The 18,681-nt window shown below is 45.7% G+C and overlaps 1 protein-coding gene across 4 annotated transcripts in view; it reads right to left on the bottom strand.

Annotated features, from left to right (window-relative positions):
• Nucleotides 1-18,681, bottom strand: part of LOC129831624 (contactin-5-like) — an 804,231-nt gene that overhangs the window by 55,477 nt on the left and 730,073 nt on the right. For all 4 annotated transcript variants that reach the window (XM_055894962.1, XM_055894963.1, XM_055894964.1 and 1 more), the window contains one exon: nt 16,368-16,602. In XM_055894962.1, the coding sequence (XP_055750937.1) occupies nt 16,368-16,602 (235 nt within the window). The remainder of the gene's footprint in view (nt 1-16,367; nt 16,603-18,681) is intronic.

The following is an 18,681-nucleotide window of genomic DNA, read 5'->3' as shown; positions in this document are numbered from 1 at the left end:
CACTAAAATTAATAATGACAGGGATATCATTATAATGATGGGATTTAAAAGGCATACTATGAACACAAATCAGTATATATTCATCACAGTAAACATCAATCAGTTGTCATGACTCTCCTGTGAGGATCTGAAGGATCAGATTACTGTGGGTCCCCTCTACACCTCCCTCACTGACAGGGTCAAGGTTACCAGACAGTGTTCAGACTGACAGGCTCTGTCATGACTCTCCTGTGAGGATCTGAAGGATCAGATTACAGTGGGTCCCCTCTACAGCGCTCTCTCCCGCAGAGGGGGAGAGGGATGGGGTTGGCTGTTTTATGATGGTCGTAAATACCTTGTAGGAACTCTGGCTTTGGGCTTTGCAGGAGGAGGGGAAAGAAACCACTTTGTTACAAGGAGATTCCTCCCTGCCAAAACCGTAACATCACAAGGTTGAATAAATAAACAATATTTCTGTAATCCAAACAGTTGGAATGGGTACTGAAAGAACAATTATGTCAGATCAGTTGTTGTTTTGGGACGTAACTATATCTCTTAATGTGTATATTTCCCAGTTCTAAGATTTACATCTAAATGTTGTGGAACTTAAATGATTAAATATGAAACTATCTGTGAGAAGATGAAATGTGATGTTAGCCTTCTAAATGAGAATTGTTATTCATATAAAAGTTTTAATCCCGTCAGTAACCACGCCCACGTGAGCACAAACATTATGTCGGCGTCATGGAACACCCCTTTCACAAAAGTTTATAAAAGGACTCGCTAACAAAATTATATTAGAAAAGAGAACCGTCCACACGCTGAAATGGTTACCATCTAAATAGACCAGCTATGTGCAGCGCCAGCTGAAAACGTTACAAATGGTTAAGAAATGTAAATCTCTAGAGACCAGCACATTGCCCGGGTTGCTACGGGAGTGTAAAATGGTCCTAGCTCTACAATAGACCGGTGTGACCGACAGCATGAGCTGAAAGTTACGGAAGGGTTAGAAACTCTGAAACTTTCTCTCTTGAAGAAGAAGACTACACAGGAACATTCAGTCTGCAGCTGTTTAACTTCTTGTGGCTGCAGGGACAGTATTGAGTAACTTGGATGAAAGGTGCACAGAGGTGCCCAGAGTAAACTGCCTGCTCCACAGTCATAGTTGCTAATATATGCATATTATTATTAGTATTGGGTAGAAAATACTATGACGTTTCTAAAACTGTTTGAATTATGTCTGTGAGTATAACAGAACTCATATGGCAGGCAAAAACCTGAGAAAAAATCCAAACAGGAAGTGGAAATTCTGAGGCTGGTCGATTTTCAACCAAGATCCCATTGAAATCACAGCGAGATATGGATGAGTTTGCACTACCTACGGCTTCCACTAGATGTTAACAGTCTGTAGAACTTTGTCTGATGCCTCTACTGTGAAGGGGGGCCGAATGAGAGAGGAATTAGTCAGGTCTGCCATGACCTGACCATTCTTTGACCATGCGCGTTCACATGAGAGGGAGCCCTGTTCCATCGCTCATCTGAAGTCAATGTAATTCTCCGGTTGGAACGTTATTCAAGATTTATGTAAACAACATTCTAAAGATTGATTCAATACATTATTTGATATGTTTCTACTGACTGTTACTGATCTTTTGGACATTTCGTCAGCTTTTAGGGAACGCGCTTCGTGACTTTGGAATTGTTTACCAAACGAGCTAACAAAAATAGCTAATTGGACATAAATAACGGACATTATTGAACAAATCAAGCATTTATTGTGGACCTGGGATTCCTGGGAGTGCATTCTGATGAAGATCATCAAAGGTAAGGGAATATTTATTGTGTATTTTCTGGTGTCTGTTGACTCCAACATGGCGGCTAATTTGACATGTTCTGAGCACCGTCTCAGATTATTGCATTGTTTGTTTTTTCCGTAAAGTGTTTTTGAAATCTGACACAGCGGTTACATTAAGGAGAGGTATATCTATAATTCCATGTGTATAACTTGTATTATCATTTACATTTATGATGAGTATTTCTGTTGAATAGATGTGGCTATGCAAAATCACTGGATGTTTTTGGAACTAGTGAACGTAACACGCCAATGTAAACTCTGATTTGTTGATATAAATATTAACTTTATCAAACAAAACATACATGTATTGTGTAACATGAAGTCCTACGAGTGTCATCTGATGAAGATCATCAAAGGTTAGCGATTATTTTTATCTCTATTTGTGCTTTTTGTGACTGCTATCTTTCGCTGGATAAATGGCTGTGCTTATTGTGGTTTGATGTAACCTAACACAATTGTTGGTGGTGCTTTCGCTGAAAATCCTATTTGAAATCGGACACTTTGGTGAGATTAACAACAAGATTACATTTAAAATGGTATAAGACACATGTATGTTTGAGGAATTTTAATTATGAGATTTCTGTTGTTTAAATTTGGTGCCCTTCACTGTCACTGGCTGTTGTCATATCGATCCCGTTACCGGGATAGCAGCCATAAGAAGTTTTTCAGCACTTTAGTCTGGTAAACTCGACCGAGGACGAGAAGACAAAGAACAATTTACTCTCATCACTCTATTCTAACTAACAGAGCCCGCTGAATAATGCGGGGTAGACCTATGGAGAATCCGTCCTCACAGACACTCCGAAACCTACTACAAATACAAAGGACATGGTGGCCTCTGTTGGAGAGAGACCAGAGATTTTCTGTGGAATTACTCCCCGTAGATGGATTGAGTGTTTTCAACAGAGAGACAACAAAGACATACACACTTAAATATGTATATTGCAATTATTTCAAATGAGTGGACGTTCATGTGCAAAGTATTCACATTTGCACACACTGTATATAGATTTTTCTATTGTGTAAATAAAGGTGACTTTTTTTTTTCATTTTTTTTTTCATTTTACCTTTATTTAACCAGGTAGGCTAGTTGAGAACAAGTTCTCATTTGCAATTTCGACCTGGCCAAGATAAAGCAAAGCAGTTCGACACATACAACAACACAGAGTTACACATGGAGTAAAACAAACATACAGTCAATAATACAGTGAAAAATAAGTCTATATACAATGTGAGCAAATGAGGTGAGATAAGGGAGGTGAAGGCAAACAAAATATATATATATAAATAAATAAAAATATAAAAAGGCCATGGTGGCGAAGTAAATACAATATAGCAAGTAAAACACTGGAATGGTAGATTAGCAGTGGAAGAATGTGCAAAGTAGAGATAGAAATAATGGGGTGCAAAGGAGCAAAATAATAAATACAGTAAGATAAGATGTAGTTGTTTGGGCTAAATTATAGATGGGCTATGTACAGGTGCAGTAATCTGTGAGCTGCTCTGACTGCTGGTGCTTAAAGCTTGTGAGGGAGATAAGTGTTTCCAGTTTCAGAGATTTTTGTAGTTCGTTCCAGTCATTAGCATCAGAGAAGGGAGAATTGGTTTTGGGGGTGACCAGAGAGATAAACCTGCTGGAGCGCGTGCTACAGGTAGGTGCTGCTATGGTGACCAGCGAGCTGAGATAAGGGGGGACTTTACCTAGCAGGGTTTTGTAGATGACCTGGAGCCAGTGGGTTTGGCGACGAGTGTGAAGCGAGGGCCAGCCAACGAGAGCGTACAGGTCGCAGTGGTGGGTAGTGGTGGCTTTGGTGACAAAACAGATGACACTGTGATAGACTGCGTCCAATTTGTTGAGTACGGTATTGGAGGCTATTTTGTAAATGACATCACCGAAGTCGAGGATTGGTAGGATGGTCAGTTTTACAAGGGTATGTTTGGCAGCATGAGTGAAGGATGCTTTGTTGCGAAAATAGGAAGCCAATTCTAGATTTAACTTTGGATTGGAGATGTTTGATGTGAGTCTGGAAGGAGAGTTTACAGTCTAACCAGACACCTAGGTATTTGTAGTTGTCCACATATTCTAAGTCAGAACCGTCCAGAGTAGTGATGTTGGACGAGCGGGCAGGTGCAGGCAGCGATCGGTTGAAGAGCATGCATTTAGTTTTACTTGTATTTAAGAGCAATTGGAGGCCACGGAAGGAGAGTTGTATGGCATTGAAGCTCGCCTGGAGGGTTGTTAACACAGTGTCCAAAGAACGGCCCGAAGTATACAGAATGGTGTCGTCTGCGTATAGATGGATCAGAGACTCACCAGCAGCAAGAGCGACATCATTGATGTATACAGAGAAGAGAGTCGGTCTAAGATTTGAACCCTGTGGCACCCCCATAGAGACTGCCAGAGGTCCGGAAAAGAGGCCCTCCGATTTGACATACTGTACTCTATCGGAGGAGTAGTTGGTGAACCAAGCGAGGAAATAATTTGAGAAACCAAGGCTGTTGAGTCTGCCGATAAGAATACAGTGATTGACAGAGTCGAAAGCCTTGGTCAGGTCGATGAATACGGCTGCACAGTAATGTCTCATATTGATTGCGGTTATGATGTTGTTTAGGACCTTCAGCGTGGCTGAGGGGCACCCATGACCAGCTCTGAAACCAGATTGCATAGCAGAGAAGGTACGGTGGGATTCGAAATGGTCGGTAATCTGTTTGTTAACTTGTCTTTCAAAGATCTTAGAAAGGGAGGGTAGAATAGATATAGGTCTGTAGTAGTTTGGGTCTAGAGTATCTCCCCCTTTGAAGAGGGGGATGACCGCGGCAGCTTTCCAATCTATGGGAATCTCAGATGATACGAAAGAGAGGTTGAACAGGTTAGTAATAGGGTTTGCAATAATTTCGGCAGATCATTTTAGAAAGAGAGGGTCCAAATTGTCTAGCCTGGGTGATTTGTAGGGGTCCAGATTTTGCAGCTCTTTCAGAACATCAGCGATCTGGATTTGGGTGAAGGAGAAATGGGGGAGGCATGGGCGAGTTGCTGTGGAGGGTGCCGCGCACTTGACCGGGTAGACAGGTGGAAAGCATGGCCAGCCATAGAAAAATGCTTATTGAAACGTTCAATTATAGTGGATTTATCAGCGGTGACAGTGTTTCCTAGCCTCAGTGCAGTGGGAAGCTGGGAGGAGGTGCTCTTATTCGCCATGGACTTTACAGTGTCCCAAAACCTTTTTTGAGTTTGTGTTGCAGGAATCAAATATCTGCTTGAAAAAGCTAGCCTTGGCTTTTCTAACTGCCTGTGTATATTGGTTTCTAGCTTCCCTGAAAAGTTGCATATCACGGCGGCTATTCGATGCTAATGCAGAACGCCACAGGATATTTTTGTGCTGGTCAAGGGCAGACAGGTCTGGAGTGAACCAAGGGCTATATCTATTTCTAGTTCTACATTTTTTGAATGGAGCATACTTATTTAAGATGGTGAGGAAGGCACTTTTAAAGAATAACCAGGCATCCTCTACTGACAGGATGAGGTCAATGTCATTCCAGGATACCCCGGCCAGGTCAATTAGAAAGGCCTGTTCGTTGAAGGGTTTTAGGGAGCGTTTGACAGTGATGAGGGGTGGTCGTTTGACCGCAGACCCATTACGTATGCAGGCAATGAGGCAGTGATTGCTGAGATCTTGGTTGAAAACAGCAGAGGTTTATTTGGAGGATGAGTTAGTTAGGATGATATCTATGAGGGTGCCCATGGTTACGGATTTGGGGTTGTACCTGGTAGGTTCATTGATAATTTGTGTGAGATTGAGGGCATCAAGCTTAGATTGTAGGATGGCCAGGGTGTTAAGCATGTCCCAGTTTAGGTCACCTAACAGCACAAGCTCTGAAGATAGATGGGGGGCAATCAGTTCACATATGGTGTCCAGAGCACAGCCGGGGGCAGAGTGTGGTCCATAGCAAGCGGCAACGGTAAGAGACTTGTTTCTGGAAAAATGCACTTTTAAAAGTAGAAGCTCGAATTGTTTTGGTACACACCTGGATAGTAAGACAGAACTTTGCAAGTTGTCTGCAGTAGATTGCAACTCCGCCCCCTTTAGCTGTTCTATCTTGGCAGAAAATGTTATAGTTAGGGATGGAAATTTCAAGGTTTTTGGTAGTTTTCCTAAGCCAGGATTCAGACACGGCTAAGACATCCGGGTTGGCAGAATGTGCTAAAGCAGCGAATAAAGCAATCTTAGGGAGTAGGCCTCTAATGTTAACATGCCTGAAACCAAGGGTTTTACGGTTACAGAGGTCAACAAATGAGAGCACCTGGGGAATAGGAGTGGAGCTAGGCACTGCAGGACCTGGATTAACCTCTACATCATTTACAAACAAAGCACGTGTGTTTAGTGAGTCCGCCAGATCAGGAGGCAGTAGGGATGACCAGGGATGCTATCTTGATAAGTGTGTGAATTAGACACATTCCTGTCCTGCTAAGTATTCAAAATGTAATGGGTACTTTTAGCAGCCAGGGAAAATGTATGGAGTAAAAAGTACATTCTTTTCTTTATGAATGTAGTGAAGTAAAAGTAAAACTTGGCAAAAATATAAATAGTAAAGTACAGATATCCCCAAAAACCACTTAGGTAGTACTTTTAAGCATTTTTACTTAATGACTTTACACCACTGGTTGTTACTGTATTAGACTAACAGGTGATTTGATTATGTTGTTAAACTTGAAATGGTGCTGAATAGTGGAGGCAGTTCCTGTTGTTGAAATGGTGCTGGAATAGTGGAGGCAGCTCCTGTTGTTGAAATGGTGCTGGAATAGTGGAGGCAGTTCCTGTTGTTGAAATGGTGCTGGAATAGTGGAGGCAGTTCCTGTTGTTGAAATGGTGCTGAATAGTGGAGGCAGCTCCTGTTGTTGAAATGGTGCTGAATAGTGGAGGCAGTTCCTGTTGTTGAAATGGTGCTGGAATAGTGGAGGCAGCTCCTGTTGTTGAAATGGTGCTGGAATAGTAGAGGCAGCTCCTGTTGTTGAAATGGTGCTGAATAGTGGAGGCAGTTCCTGTTGTTGAAATGGTGCTGAATAGTGGAGGCAGTTCCTGTTGTTGAAATGGTGCTGAATAGTGGAGGCAGTTCCTGTTGTTGAAATGGTGCTGAATAGTGGAGGCAGCTCCTGTTGTTGAAATGGTGCTGAATAGTGGAGGCAGCTCCTGTTGTTGAAATGGTGCTGGAATAGTAGAGGCAGCTCCTGTTGTTGAAATGGTGCTGAATAGTGGAGGCAGCTCCTGTTGTTGAAATGGTGCTGAATAGTGGAGGCAGCTCCTGTTGTTGAAATGGTGCTGAATAGTGGAGGCAGCTCCTGTTGTTGAAATGGTGCTGAATAGTGGAGGCAGCTCCTGTTGTTGAAATGGTGCTGAATAGTAGAGGCAGTTCCTGTTGTTGAAATGGTGCTGGAATAGTGGAGGCAGTTCCTGTTGTTGAAATGGTGCTGAATAGTGGAGGCAGTTCCTGTTGTTGAAATGGTGCTGGAATAGTGGAGGCAGTTCCTGTTGTTGAAATGGTGCTGAATAGTAGAGGCAGTTCCTGTTGTTGAAATGGTGCTGAATAGTGGAGGCAGCTCCTGTTGTTGAAATGGTGCTGGAATAGTGGAGGCAGTTCCTGTTGTTGAAATGGTGCTGGAATAGTGGAGGCAGTTCCTGTTGTTGAAATGGTGCTGGAATAGTGGAGGCAGTTCCTGTTGTTGAAATGGTGCTGGAATAGTGGAGGCAGTTCCTGTTGTTGAAATGGTGCTGAATAGTGGAGGCAGTTCCTGTTGTTGAAATGGTGCTGGAATAGTGGAGGCAGTTCCTGTTGTTGAAATGGTGCTGAATAGTAGAGGCAGTTCCTGTTGTTGAAATGGTGCTGAATAGTGGAGGCAGCTCCTGTTGTTGAAATGGTGCTGGAATAGTGGAGGCAGTTCCTGTTGTTGAAATGGTGCTGGAATAGTGGAGGCAGTTCCTGTTGTTGAAATGGTGCTGGAATAGTGGAGGCAGTTCCTGTTGTTGAAATGGTGCTGGAATAGTGGAGGCAGTTCCTGTTGTTGAAATGGTGCTGAATAGTGGAGGCAGCTCCTGTTGTTGAAATGGTGCTGAATAGTGGAGGCAGCTCCTGTTGTTGAAATGGTGCTGAATAGTGGAGGCAGTTCCTGTTGTTGAAATGGTGCTGAATAGTGGAGGCAGCTCCTGTTGTTGAAATGGTGCTGAATAGTGGAGGCAGTTCCTGTTGTTGAAATGGTGCTGGAATAGTGGAGGCAGTTCCTGTTGTTGAAATGGTGCTGGAATAGTGGAGGCAGTTCCTGTTGTTGAAATGGTGCTGAATAGTGGAGGCAGCTCCTGTTGTTGAAATGGTGCTGAATAGTGGAGGCAGTTCCTGTTGTTGAAATGGTGCTGAATAGTGGAGGCAGCTCCTGTTGTTGAAATGGTGCTGAATAGTGGAGGCAGCTCCTGTTGTTGAAATGGTGCTGAATAGTGGAGGCAGTTCCTGTTGTTGAAATGGTGCTGAATAGTGGAGGCAGCTCCTGTTGTTGAAATGGTGCTGAATAGTGGAGGCAGCTCCTGTTGTTGAAATGGTGCTGGAATAGTGGAGGCAGCTCCTGTTGTTGAAATGGTGCTGGAATAGTGGAGGCAGTTCCTGTTGTTGAAATGGTGCTGGAATAGTGGAGGCAGCTCCTGTTGTTGAAATGGTGCTGAATAGTGGAGGCAGCTCCTGTTGTTGAAATGGTGCTGAATAGTGGAGGCAGTTCCTGTTGTTGAAATGGTGCTGAATAGTGGAGGCAGCTCCTGTTGTTGAAATGGTGCTGGAATAGTGGAGGCAGTTCCTGTTGTTGAAATGGTGCTGAATAGTGGAGGCAGCTCCTGTTGTTGAAATGGTGCTGAATAGTGGAGGCAGTTCCTGTTGTTGAAATGGTGCTGGAATAGTGGAGGCAGCTCCTGTTGTTGAAATGGTGCTGAATAGTGGAGGCAGTTCCTGTTGTTGAAATGGTGCTGGAATAGTGGAGGCAGCTCCTGTTGTTGAAATGGTGCTGAATAGTGGAGGCAGTTCCTGTTGTTGAAATGGTGCTGGAATAGTGGAGGCAGCTCCTGTTGTTGAAATGGTGCTGAATAGTGGAGGCAGTTCCTGTTGTTGAAATGGTGCTGAATAGTGGAGGCAGCTCCTGTTGTTGAAATGGTGCTGAATAGTGGAGGCAGCTCCTGTTGTTGAAATGGTGCTGGAATAGTGGAGGCAGCTCCTGTTGTTGAAATGGTGCTGAATAGTGGAGGCAGCTCCTGTTGTTGAAATGGTGCTGGAATAGTGGAGGCAGTTCCTGTTGTTGAAATGGTGCTGGAATAGTGGAGGCAGCTCCTGTTGTTGAAATGGTGCTGAATAGTGGAGGCAGTTCCTGTTGTTGAAATGGTGCTGGAATAGTGGAGGCAGCTCCTGTTGTTGAAATGGTGCTGGATAGTGGAGGCAGTTCCTGTTGTTGAAATGGTGCTGAATAGTGGAGGCAGTTCCTGTTGTTGAAATGGTGCTGAATAGTGGAGGCAGTTCCTGTTGTTGAAATGGTGCTGAATAGTGGAGGCAGTTCCTGTTGTTGAAATGGTGCTGAATAGTGGAGGCAGCTCCTGTTGTTGAAATGGTGCTGAATAGTGGAGGCAGTTCCTGTTGTTGAAATGGTGCTGAATAGTGGAGGCAGTTCCTGTTGTTGAAATGGTGCTGAATAGTGGAGTCAGCTCCTGTTGTTGAAATGGTGCTGGAATAGTGGAGGCAGTTCCTGTTGTTGAAATGGTGCTGAATAGTGGAGGCAGTTCCTGTTGTTGAAATGGTGCTGAATAGTGGAGGCAGTTCCTGTTGTTGAAATGGTGCTGGAATAGTGGAGGCAGCTCCTGTTGTTGAAATGGTGCTGAATAGTGGAGGCAGTTCCTGTTGTTGAAATGGTGCTGAATAGTGGAGGCAGTTCCTGTTGTTGAAATGGTGCTGAATAGTGGAGGCAGCTCCTGTTGTTGAAATGGTGCTGAATAGTGGAGGCAGTTCCTGTTGTTGAAATGGTGCTGAATAGTGGAGGCAGCTCCTGTTGTTGAAATGGTGCTGAATAGTGGAGGCAGTTCCTGTTGTTGAAATGGTGCTGAATAGTGGAGGCAGCTCCTGTTGTTGAAATGGTGCTGAATAGTGGAGGCAGCTCCTGTTGTTGAAATGGTGCTGAATAGTGGAGGCAGCTCCTGTTGTTGAAATGGTGCTGAATAGTAGAGGCAGCTCCTGTTGTTGAAATGGTGCTGGAATAGTGGAGGCAGTTCCTGTTGTTGAAATGGTGCTGGAATAGTGGAGGCAGCTCCTGTTGTTGAAATGGTGCTGAATAGTGGAGGCAGCTCCTGTTGTTGAAATGGTGCTGAATAGTGGAGGCAGCTCCTGTTGTTGAAATGGTGCTGGAATAGTGGAGGCAGCTCCTGTTGTTGAAATGGTGCTGAATAGTGGAGGCAGCTCCTGTTGTTGAAATGGTGCTGAATAGTAGAGGCAGCTCCTGTTGTTGAAATGGTGCTGGAATAGTGGAGGCAGCTCCTGTTGTTGAAATGGTGCTGAATAGTAGAGGCAGCTCCTGTTGTTGAAATGGTGCTGAATAGTGGAGGCAGTTCCTGTTGTTGAAATGGTGCTGGAATAGTGGAGGCAGTTCCTGTTGTTGAAATGGTGCTGAATAGTGGAGGCAGCTCCTGTTGTTGAAATGGTGCTGGAATAGTGGAGGCAGCTCCTGTTGTTGAAATGGTGCTGAATAGTGGAGGCAGCTCCTGTTGTTGAAATGGTGCTGGAATAGTGGAGGCAGCTCCTGTTGTTGAAATGGTGCTGAATAGTGGAGGCAGCTCCTGTTGTTGAAATGGTGCTGAATAGTAGAGGCAGCTCCTGTTGTTGAAATGGTGCTGAATAGTGGAGGCAGTTCCTGTTGTTGAAATGGTGCTGGAATAGTGGAGGCAGTTCCTGTTGTTGAAATGGTGCTGAATAGTGGAGGCAGTTCCTGTTGTTGAAATGGTGCTGGAATAGTGGAGGCAGTTCCTGTTGTTGAAATGGTGCTGGAATAGTGGAGGCAGCTCCTGTTGTTGAAATGGTGCTGAATAGTGGAGGCAGCTCCTGTTGTTGAAATGGTGCTGGAATAGTGGAGGCAGTTCCTGTTGTTGAAATGGTGCTGAATAGTGGAGGCAGTTCCTGTTGTTGAAATGGTGCTGGAATAGTGGAGGCAGTTCCTGTTGTTGAAATGGTGCTGAATAGTGGAGGCAGCTCCTGTTGTTGAAATGGTGCTGGAATAGTGGAGGCAGTTCCTGTTGTTGAAATGGTGCTGAATAGTGGAGGCAGTTCCTGTTGTTGAAATGGTGCTGGAATAGTGGAGGCAGTTCCTGTTGTTGAAATGGTGCTGAATAGTGGAGGCAGCTCCTGTTGTTGAAATGGTGCTGGAATAGTGGAGGCAGTTCCTGTTGTTGAAATGGTGCTGGAATAGTGGAGGCAGTTCCTGTTGTTGAAATGGTGCTGAATAGTGGAGGCAGCTCCTGTTGTTGAAATGGTGCTGGAATAGTGGAGGCAGCTCCTGTTGTTGAAATGGTGCTGAATAGTGGAGGCAGCTCCTGTTGTTGAAATGGTGCTGAATAGTGGAGGCAGCTCCTGTTGTTGAAATGGTGCTGGAATAGTGGAGGCAGTTCCTGTTGTTGAAATGGTGCTGGAATAGTGGAGGCAGTTCCTGTTGTTGAAATGGTGCTGAATAGTGGAGGCAGCTCCTGTTGTTGAAATGGTGCTGGAATAGTGGAGGCAGCTCCTGTTGTTGAAATGGTGCTGAATAGTGGAGGCAGCTCCTGTTGTTGAAATGGTGCTGGAATAGTGGAGGCAGCTCCTGTTGTTGAAATGGTGCTGAATAGTGGAGGCAGCTCCTGTTGTTGAAATGGTGCTGGAATAGTGGAGGCAGCTCCTGTTGTTGAAATGGTGCTGAATAGTGGAGGCAGCTCCTGTTGTTGAAATGGTGCTGGAATAGTGGAGGCAGCTCCTGTTGTTGAAATGGTGCTGGAATAGTGGAGGCAGCTCCTGTTGTTGAAATGGTGCTGAATAGTGGAGGCAGCTCCTGTTGTTGAAATGGTGCTGAATAGTGGAGGCAGCTCCTGTTGTTGAAATGGTGCTGGAATAGTGGAGGCAGCTCCTGTTGTTGAAATGGTGCTGGAATAGTGGAGGCAGCTCCTGTTGTTGAAATGGTGCTGAATAGTGGAGGCAGCTCCTGTTGTTGAAATGGTGCTGGAATAGTGGAGGCAGCTCCTGTTGTTGAAATGGTGCTGAATAGTGGAGGCAGTTCCTGTTGTTGAAATGGTGCTGAATAGTGGAGGCAGTTCCTGTTGTTGAAATGGTGCTGGAATAGTGGAGGCAGTTCCTGTTGTTGAAATGGTGCTGGAATAGTGGAGGCAGCTCCTGTTGTTGAAATGGTGCTGAATAGTGGAGGCAGCTCCTGTTGTTGAAATGGTGCTGGAATAGTGGAGGCAGCTCCTGTTGTTGAAATGGTGCTGGAATAGTGGAGGCAGCTCCTGTTGTTGAAATGGTGCTGAATAGTGGAGGCAGTTCCTGTTGTTGAAATGGTGCTGAATAGTGGAGGCAGTTCCTGTTGTTGAAATGGTGCTGGAATAGTGGAGGCAGTTCCTGTTGTTGAAATGGTGCTGGAATAGTGGAGGCAGCTCCTGTTGTTGAAATGGTGCTGAATAGTGGAGGCAGCTCCTGTTGTTGAAATGGTGCTGGAATAGTGGAGGCAGTTCCTGTTGTTTAAATGGTGCTGAATAGTGGAGGCAGTTCCTGTTGTTGAAATGGTGCTGGAATAGTGGAGGCAGTTCCTGTTGTTGAAATGGTGCTGAATAGTGGAGGCAGCTCCTGTTGTTGAAATGGTGCTGGAATAGTGGAGGCAGTTCCTGTTGTTGAAATGGTGCTGAATAGTGGAGGCAGTTCCTGTTGTTGAAATGGTGCTGGAATAGTGGAGGCAGTTCCTGTTGTTGAAATGGTGCTGAATAGTGGAGGCAGCTCCTGTTGTTGAAATGGTGCTGGAATAGTGGAGGCAGTTCCTGTTGTTGAAATGGTGCTGGAATAGTGGAGGCAGTTCCTGTTGTTGAAATGGTGCTGAATAGTGGAGGCAGCTCCTGTTGTTGAAATGGTGCTGGAATAGTGGAGGCAGCTCCTGTTGTTGAAATGGTGCTGAATAGTGGAGGCAGCTCCTGTTGTTGAAATGGTGCTGAATAGTGGAGGCAGCTCCTGTTGTTGAAATGGTGCTGGAATAGTGGAGGCAGTTCCTGTTGTTGAAATGGTGCTGGAATAGTGGAGGCAGTTCCTGTTGTTGAAATGGTGCTGAATAGTGGAGGCAGCTCCTGTTGTTGAAATGGTGCTGGAATAGTGGAGGCAGCTCCTGTTGTTGAAATGGTGCTGAATAGTGGAGGCAGCTCCTGTTGTTGAAATGGTGCTGGAATAGTGGAGGCAGCTCCTGTTGTTGAAATGGTGCTGAATAGTGGAGGCAGCTCCTGTTGTTGAAATGGTGCTGGAATAGTGGAGGCAGCTCCTGTTGTTGAAATGGTGCTGAATAGTGGAGGCAGCTCCTGTTGTTGAAATGGTGCTGGAATAGTGGAGGCAGCTCCTGTTGTTGAAATGGTGCTGGAATAGTGGAGGCAGCTCCTGTTGTTGAAATGGTGCTGAATAGTGGAGGCAGCTCCTGTTGTTGAAATGGTGCTGAATAGTGGAGGCAGCTCCTGTTGTTGAAATGGTGCTGGAATAGTGGAGGCAGCTCCTGTTGTTGAAATGGTGCTGGAATAGTGGAGGCAGCTCCTGTTGTTGAAATGGTGCTGAATAGTGGAGGCAGCTCCTGTTGTTGAAATGGTGCTGGAATAGTGGAGGCAGCTCCTGTTGTTGAAATGGTGCTGAATAGTGGAGGCAGCTCCTGTTGTTGAAATGGTGCTGGAATAGTGGAGGCAGCTCCTGTTGTTGAAATGGTGCTGGAATAGTGGAGGCAGCTCCTGTTGTTGAAATGGTGCTGAATAGTGGAGGCAGCTCCTGTTGTTGAAATGGTGCTGAATAGTGGAGTCAGCTCCTGTTGTTGAAATGGTGCTGGAATAGTGGAGGCAGCTCCTGTTGTTGAAATGGTGCTGAATAGTGGAGGCAGCTCCTGTTGTTGAAATGGTGCTGGAATAGTGGAGGCAGCTCCTGTTGTTGAAATGGTGCTGGAATAGTGGAGGCAGCTCCTGTTGTTGAAATGGTGCTGAATAGTGGAGGCAGCTCCTGTTGTTGAAATGGTGCTGGAATAGTGGAGGCAGCTCCTGTTGTTGAAATGGTGCTGGAATAGTGGAGGCAGCTCCTGTTGTTGAAATGGTGCTGGAATAGTGGAGGCAGCTCCTGTTGTTGAAATGGTGCTGAATAGTGGAGGCAGTTCCTGTTGTTGAAATGGTGCTGGAATAGTGGAGGCAGCTCCTGTTGTTGAAATGGTGCTGGAATAGTGGAGGCAGTTCCTGTTGTTGAAATGGTGCTGGAATAGTGGAGGCAGCTCCTGTTGTTGAAATGGTGCTGGAATAGTGGAGGCAGCTCCTGTTTTATTGTAGAATTGCGGTAAATCTCTGTGGTTCTAAATCAATGCTTGTTTTCTTAAAAATGTCAGAAACCTTAACTTGCTTGCCTCGCTTTAGCTCTTACTCTCTGGTTCAGTCACTCTATAAGACCTGGACAACCAACCAGGTGAGGGGAGTTCCCTGGTTCAGTCACTCTATAAGACCTGGACAACCAGGTGAGGGGAGTTCTCTGGTTCAGTCACTCTATAAGCCCTGGACAACCAGGTGAGGGGAGTTCCCTGGTTCAGTCACTCTATAAGACCTGAACAACCAGGTGAGAGGAGTTCCCTGGTTCAGTCACTCTATAAGACCTGGACAACCAGGTGAGGGGAGTTCCCTGGTTCAGTCACTCTATAAACCCTGGACAACCAGGTGAGGGGAGTTCCCTGGTTCAGTCACTCTATAAGACCTGGACAACCAGGTGAGGGGAGTTACCTGGTTCAGTCACTCTATAAGACCTGGACAACCAGGTGAGGGGAGTTACCTGGTTCAGTCACTCTATAAGACCTGGACAAGCAGGTGAGGGGCATTCCCTGGTTCATTCACTCTCTAAGAGCTGGACAACCAGGTGAGGGGAGTTCCCTGGTTTAGTCACTCTATAATACCTGGACAACCAGGTGAGGGGAGTTCCCTGGTTAAGGTACTCTATAAGACCTGGACAACCAGGTGAGGGGAGTTCCCTGGTTTAGTCACTCTATAATACCTGGACAACCAGGTGAGGGGAATTCCCTCGTTCAGGCACTCTATAAGCCCTGGACAACCAGGTGAGGGGAGTTCCCTGGTTAAGGTACTCTATAAGACCTGGACAACCAGGTGAGGGCAGTTCCCTGGTTCAGGCACTCTATAAGACCTGGGCAACCAGGTGAGGGGAGTTCCCTGGTTCAGGCACTCTATAAGACCTGGGCAACCAGGTGAGGGGAGTTCCCTGGTTCAGTCACTCTATAAGACCTGACAACCAGGTGAGGGGAGTTCCCTGGTTCAGTCACTCTATAAGACCTGACAACCAGGTGAGGGGAGTTCCCTGGTTAAGGTACTCTATAAGACCTGGGCAACCAGGTGAGGGGATTTCCCTGGTTCAGTCACTCTATAAGACCTGGACAACCAGGTGAGGGGAGTTCCCTGGTTCAGTCACTCTATAAGACCTGACAACCAGGTGAGGGGAGTTCCCTGGTTCAGTCACTCTATAAGACCTGGGCAACCAGGTGAGGGGATTTCCCTGGTTCAGTCACTCTATAAGACCTGGACAACCAGGTGAGGGGAGTTCCCTGGTTCAGTCACTCTATAAGACCTGACAACCAGGTGAGGGGAGTTCCCTGGTTCAGTCACTCTATAAGACCTGGACAACCAGGTGAGGGGAGTTCCCTGGTTCAGTCACTCTATAAGACCTGACAACCAGGTGAGGGGAGTTCCCTGGTTCAGTCACTCTATAAGACCTGACAACCAGGTGAGGGGAGTTCCCTGGTTCAGTCACTCTATAAGACCTGACAACCAGGTGAGGGGAGTTCCTTAATAATCAGTGACCTTAATTCACCAAACAAGTACAATGATTGGACGACTAAGTGTAGTAGGTCTTTCTCTTTGAATAACTGTTTTACATTTCCAAAACCAACAAACCAACCCATTGGCTAGATGACTAAGATGTGCTCTTTTGATCTTTAGACTTCTGAGATCATAGGACATGACATAAGAACTCTTTCGACATGACATTATAACTCATAGGACATGACATAAGAATGCATTGGACATGACATAAGAACTCTTGAGACATGACATAATAACTCCTAGGACATGACATAAAAACTCCTAGGACATGACATAAGACCACCCCTCAGCAGACACTAGTCCATTAGATAAACAGGGCGTGAAGGAGCCACTTCTCTTTGAAGAACGTCAACCTTCCCAACACCTACAAAGCCATCCTTAGATGTGTGAGTGCAGTAACTCACCGCCCTCTGCAGAGTACACAGTGACCACACCACTGAAGGGTCCATCTCCCTTGTTGTTGTACACGCCCACTTTCACTTCGAAGGGGGTGAGGGGAGGGAAGGTCTCGTCTCTGTACTTGTATGTAGTGGAATCTGCTGATGTCACCATCTTTTCCTTCCAGCCTCGCGTCCCATTGGCTCGGAATGCCACGATGTAGCCAAAGCCCTCGCCATTCTGGAACTCCTCAGACACAGGCTGGAAAACAAGGAAAGAGATACAGTTTTATTGGACATAAAACCCAAATCAATGACCACAACATTGGTCATTTAAATAGCTGAATACATTAATTTACATTCATAAATTAATTCATCCGTTCAAACATCAGCCCATCCTGCTGTAGATATTAATAATTGTATTGTATTCAAGTAGCATCCTTATAGGAGCCTATCTCGACGCTCGTATCTAGCTTACAATATCATAATACAGATAGTTGTACCTACAGCACCTTGTACCTACAGCACCTTGTACCTAAAGCACCTTGTACCTAGATCACCTTGTACCTAGAGCACCTTGTACCTACAGCACCTTGTACCTAGAGCACCTTGTAACTACAGCACCTTGTACCTAGAGCACCTTGTACCTACAGCACCTTGTACCTACAGCACCTTGTACCTACAGCACCTTGTACCTAGAGCACCTTGTAACTACAGCACCTTGTACCTAGAGCACCTTGTACCTAGATCACCTTGTACCTACAGCACCTTGTACCTACAGCACCTTGTACCTACAGCACCTTGTACCTAGATCACCTTGTACCTAGAGCACCTTGTACCTAGATCACCTTGTACCTAGAGCACCTTGTACCTAGATCACCTTGTACCTAAAGCACCTTGTACCTACAGCACCTTGTACCTAGATCACCTTGTACCTAGAGCACCTTGTACCTAGAGCACCTTGTACCTAGATCACCTTGTACCTAGAGCACCTTGTACCTAGAGCACCTTGTACCTAGAGCACCTTGTACCTAGAGCACCTTGTACCTAGATCACCTTATACCTACAGCACCTTGTACCTAGATCACCTTGTATCTAGATCACCTTGTATCTACTGCACCTTGTACCTAGAGCACCTTGTACCCACAGCACCTTGTACCTAGAGCACCTTGTACCTAGATCACATTGTACCTAGAGCACCTTGTACCTACAGCACCTTGTACCTACAGCACCTTGTACCTACAGCACCTTGTACCTAGATCACCTTGTACCTAGAGCACCTTGTACCTAGAGCACCTTGTACCTAGATCACCTTGTACCTAGAGCACCTTGTACCTAGAGCACCTTGTACCTAGAGCACCTTGTACCTAGAGCACCTTGTACCTAGATCACCTTGTACCTAGAGCACCTTGTACCTAGAGCACCTTGTACCTAGAGCACCTTGTACCTAGATCACCTTATACCTACAGCACCTTGTACCTAGATCACCTTGTACCTAGATCACCTTGTATCTACAGCACCTTGTACCTAGAGCACCTTGTACCCACAGCACCTTGTACCTAGAGCACCTTGTACCTAGATCACATTGTACCTAGAGCACCTTGTACCTACAGCACCTTGTACCTACAGCACCTTGTACCTACAGCACCTTGTACCTAGATCACCTTGTACCTAGAGCACCTTGTACCTAGAGCATCTTGTACCTAGATCACCTTGTACCTAGAGCACCTTGTACCTAGAGCACCTTGTACCTAGAGCACCTTGTACCTAGAGCACCTTGTACCTAGAGCACCTTATACCTACAGCACCTTGTACCTAGAGCACCTTGTACCCACAGCACCTTGTACCTAGAGCACCTTGTACCTAGATCACATTGTACCTAGAGCACCTTGTACCTACAGCACCTTGTACCTACAGCACCTTGAACCTAGAGCACCTTGTACCTAGAGCACCTTGTACCTAGAGCACCTTGTACCTACAGCACCTTGTACCTAGAGCACCTTGTACCTAGAGCACCTTGTACCTAGAGCACCTTGTACCTAGATCACCTTGTACCTAGAGCACCTTGTACCTAGATCACGTTGTACCTAGAGCACCTTGTACCTACAGCACCTTGTACCTAGTGCACCTTGTACCTACAGCACCTTGTACCTAGAGCACCTTGTACCTAGAGCACCTTGTATCTGCAGCACCTTGTACCTGCAGCACCTTGTAACTACAGCACCTTGTAACTACAGCATATTGTACCTAGATCACCTTTCACCTAGAGCACCTTGTACCTAGAGCACCTAGAGTACATTGTACCTAGAGCACATTGTACCTAGAGCACCTTGTGCCTAGA

This window comes from Salvelinus fontinalis, chromosome 33 (assembly GCF_029448725.1).
Source record: "Salvelinus fontinalis isolate EN_2023a chromosome 33, ASM2944872v1, whole genome shotgun sequence".
In the NCBI taxonomy this organism is placed as follows: domain Eukaryota; kingdom Metazoa; phylum Chordata; class Actinopteri; order Salmoniformes; family Salmonidae; genus Salvelinus; species Salvelinus fontinalis.
Note: the sequence above shows the minus strand (reverse complement) of the source record. Positions and strands in the feature narration are given on the sequence as shown.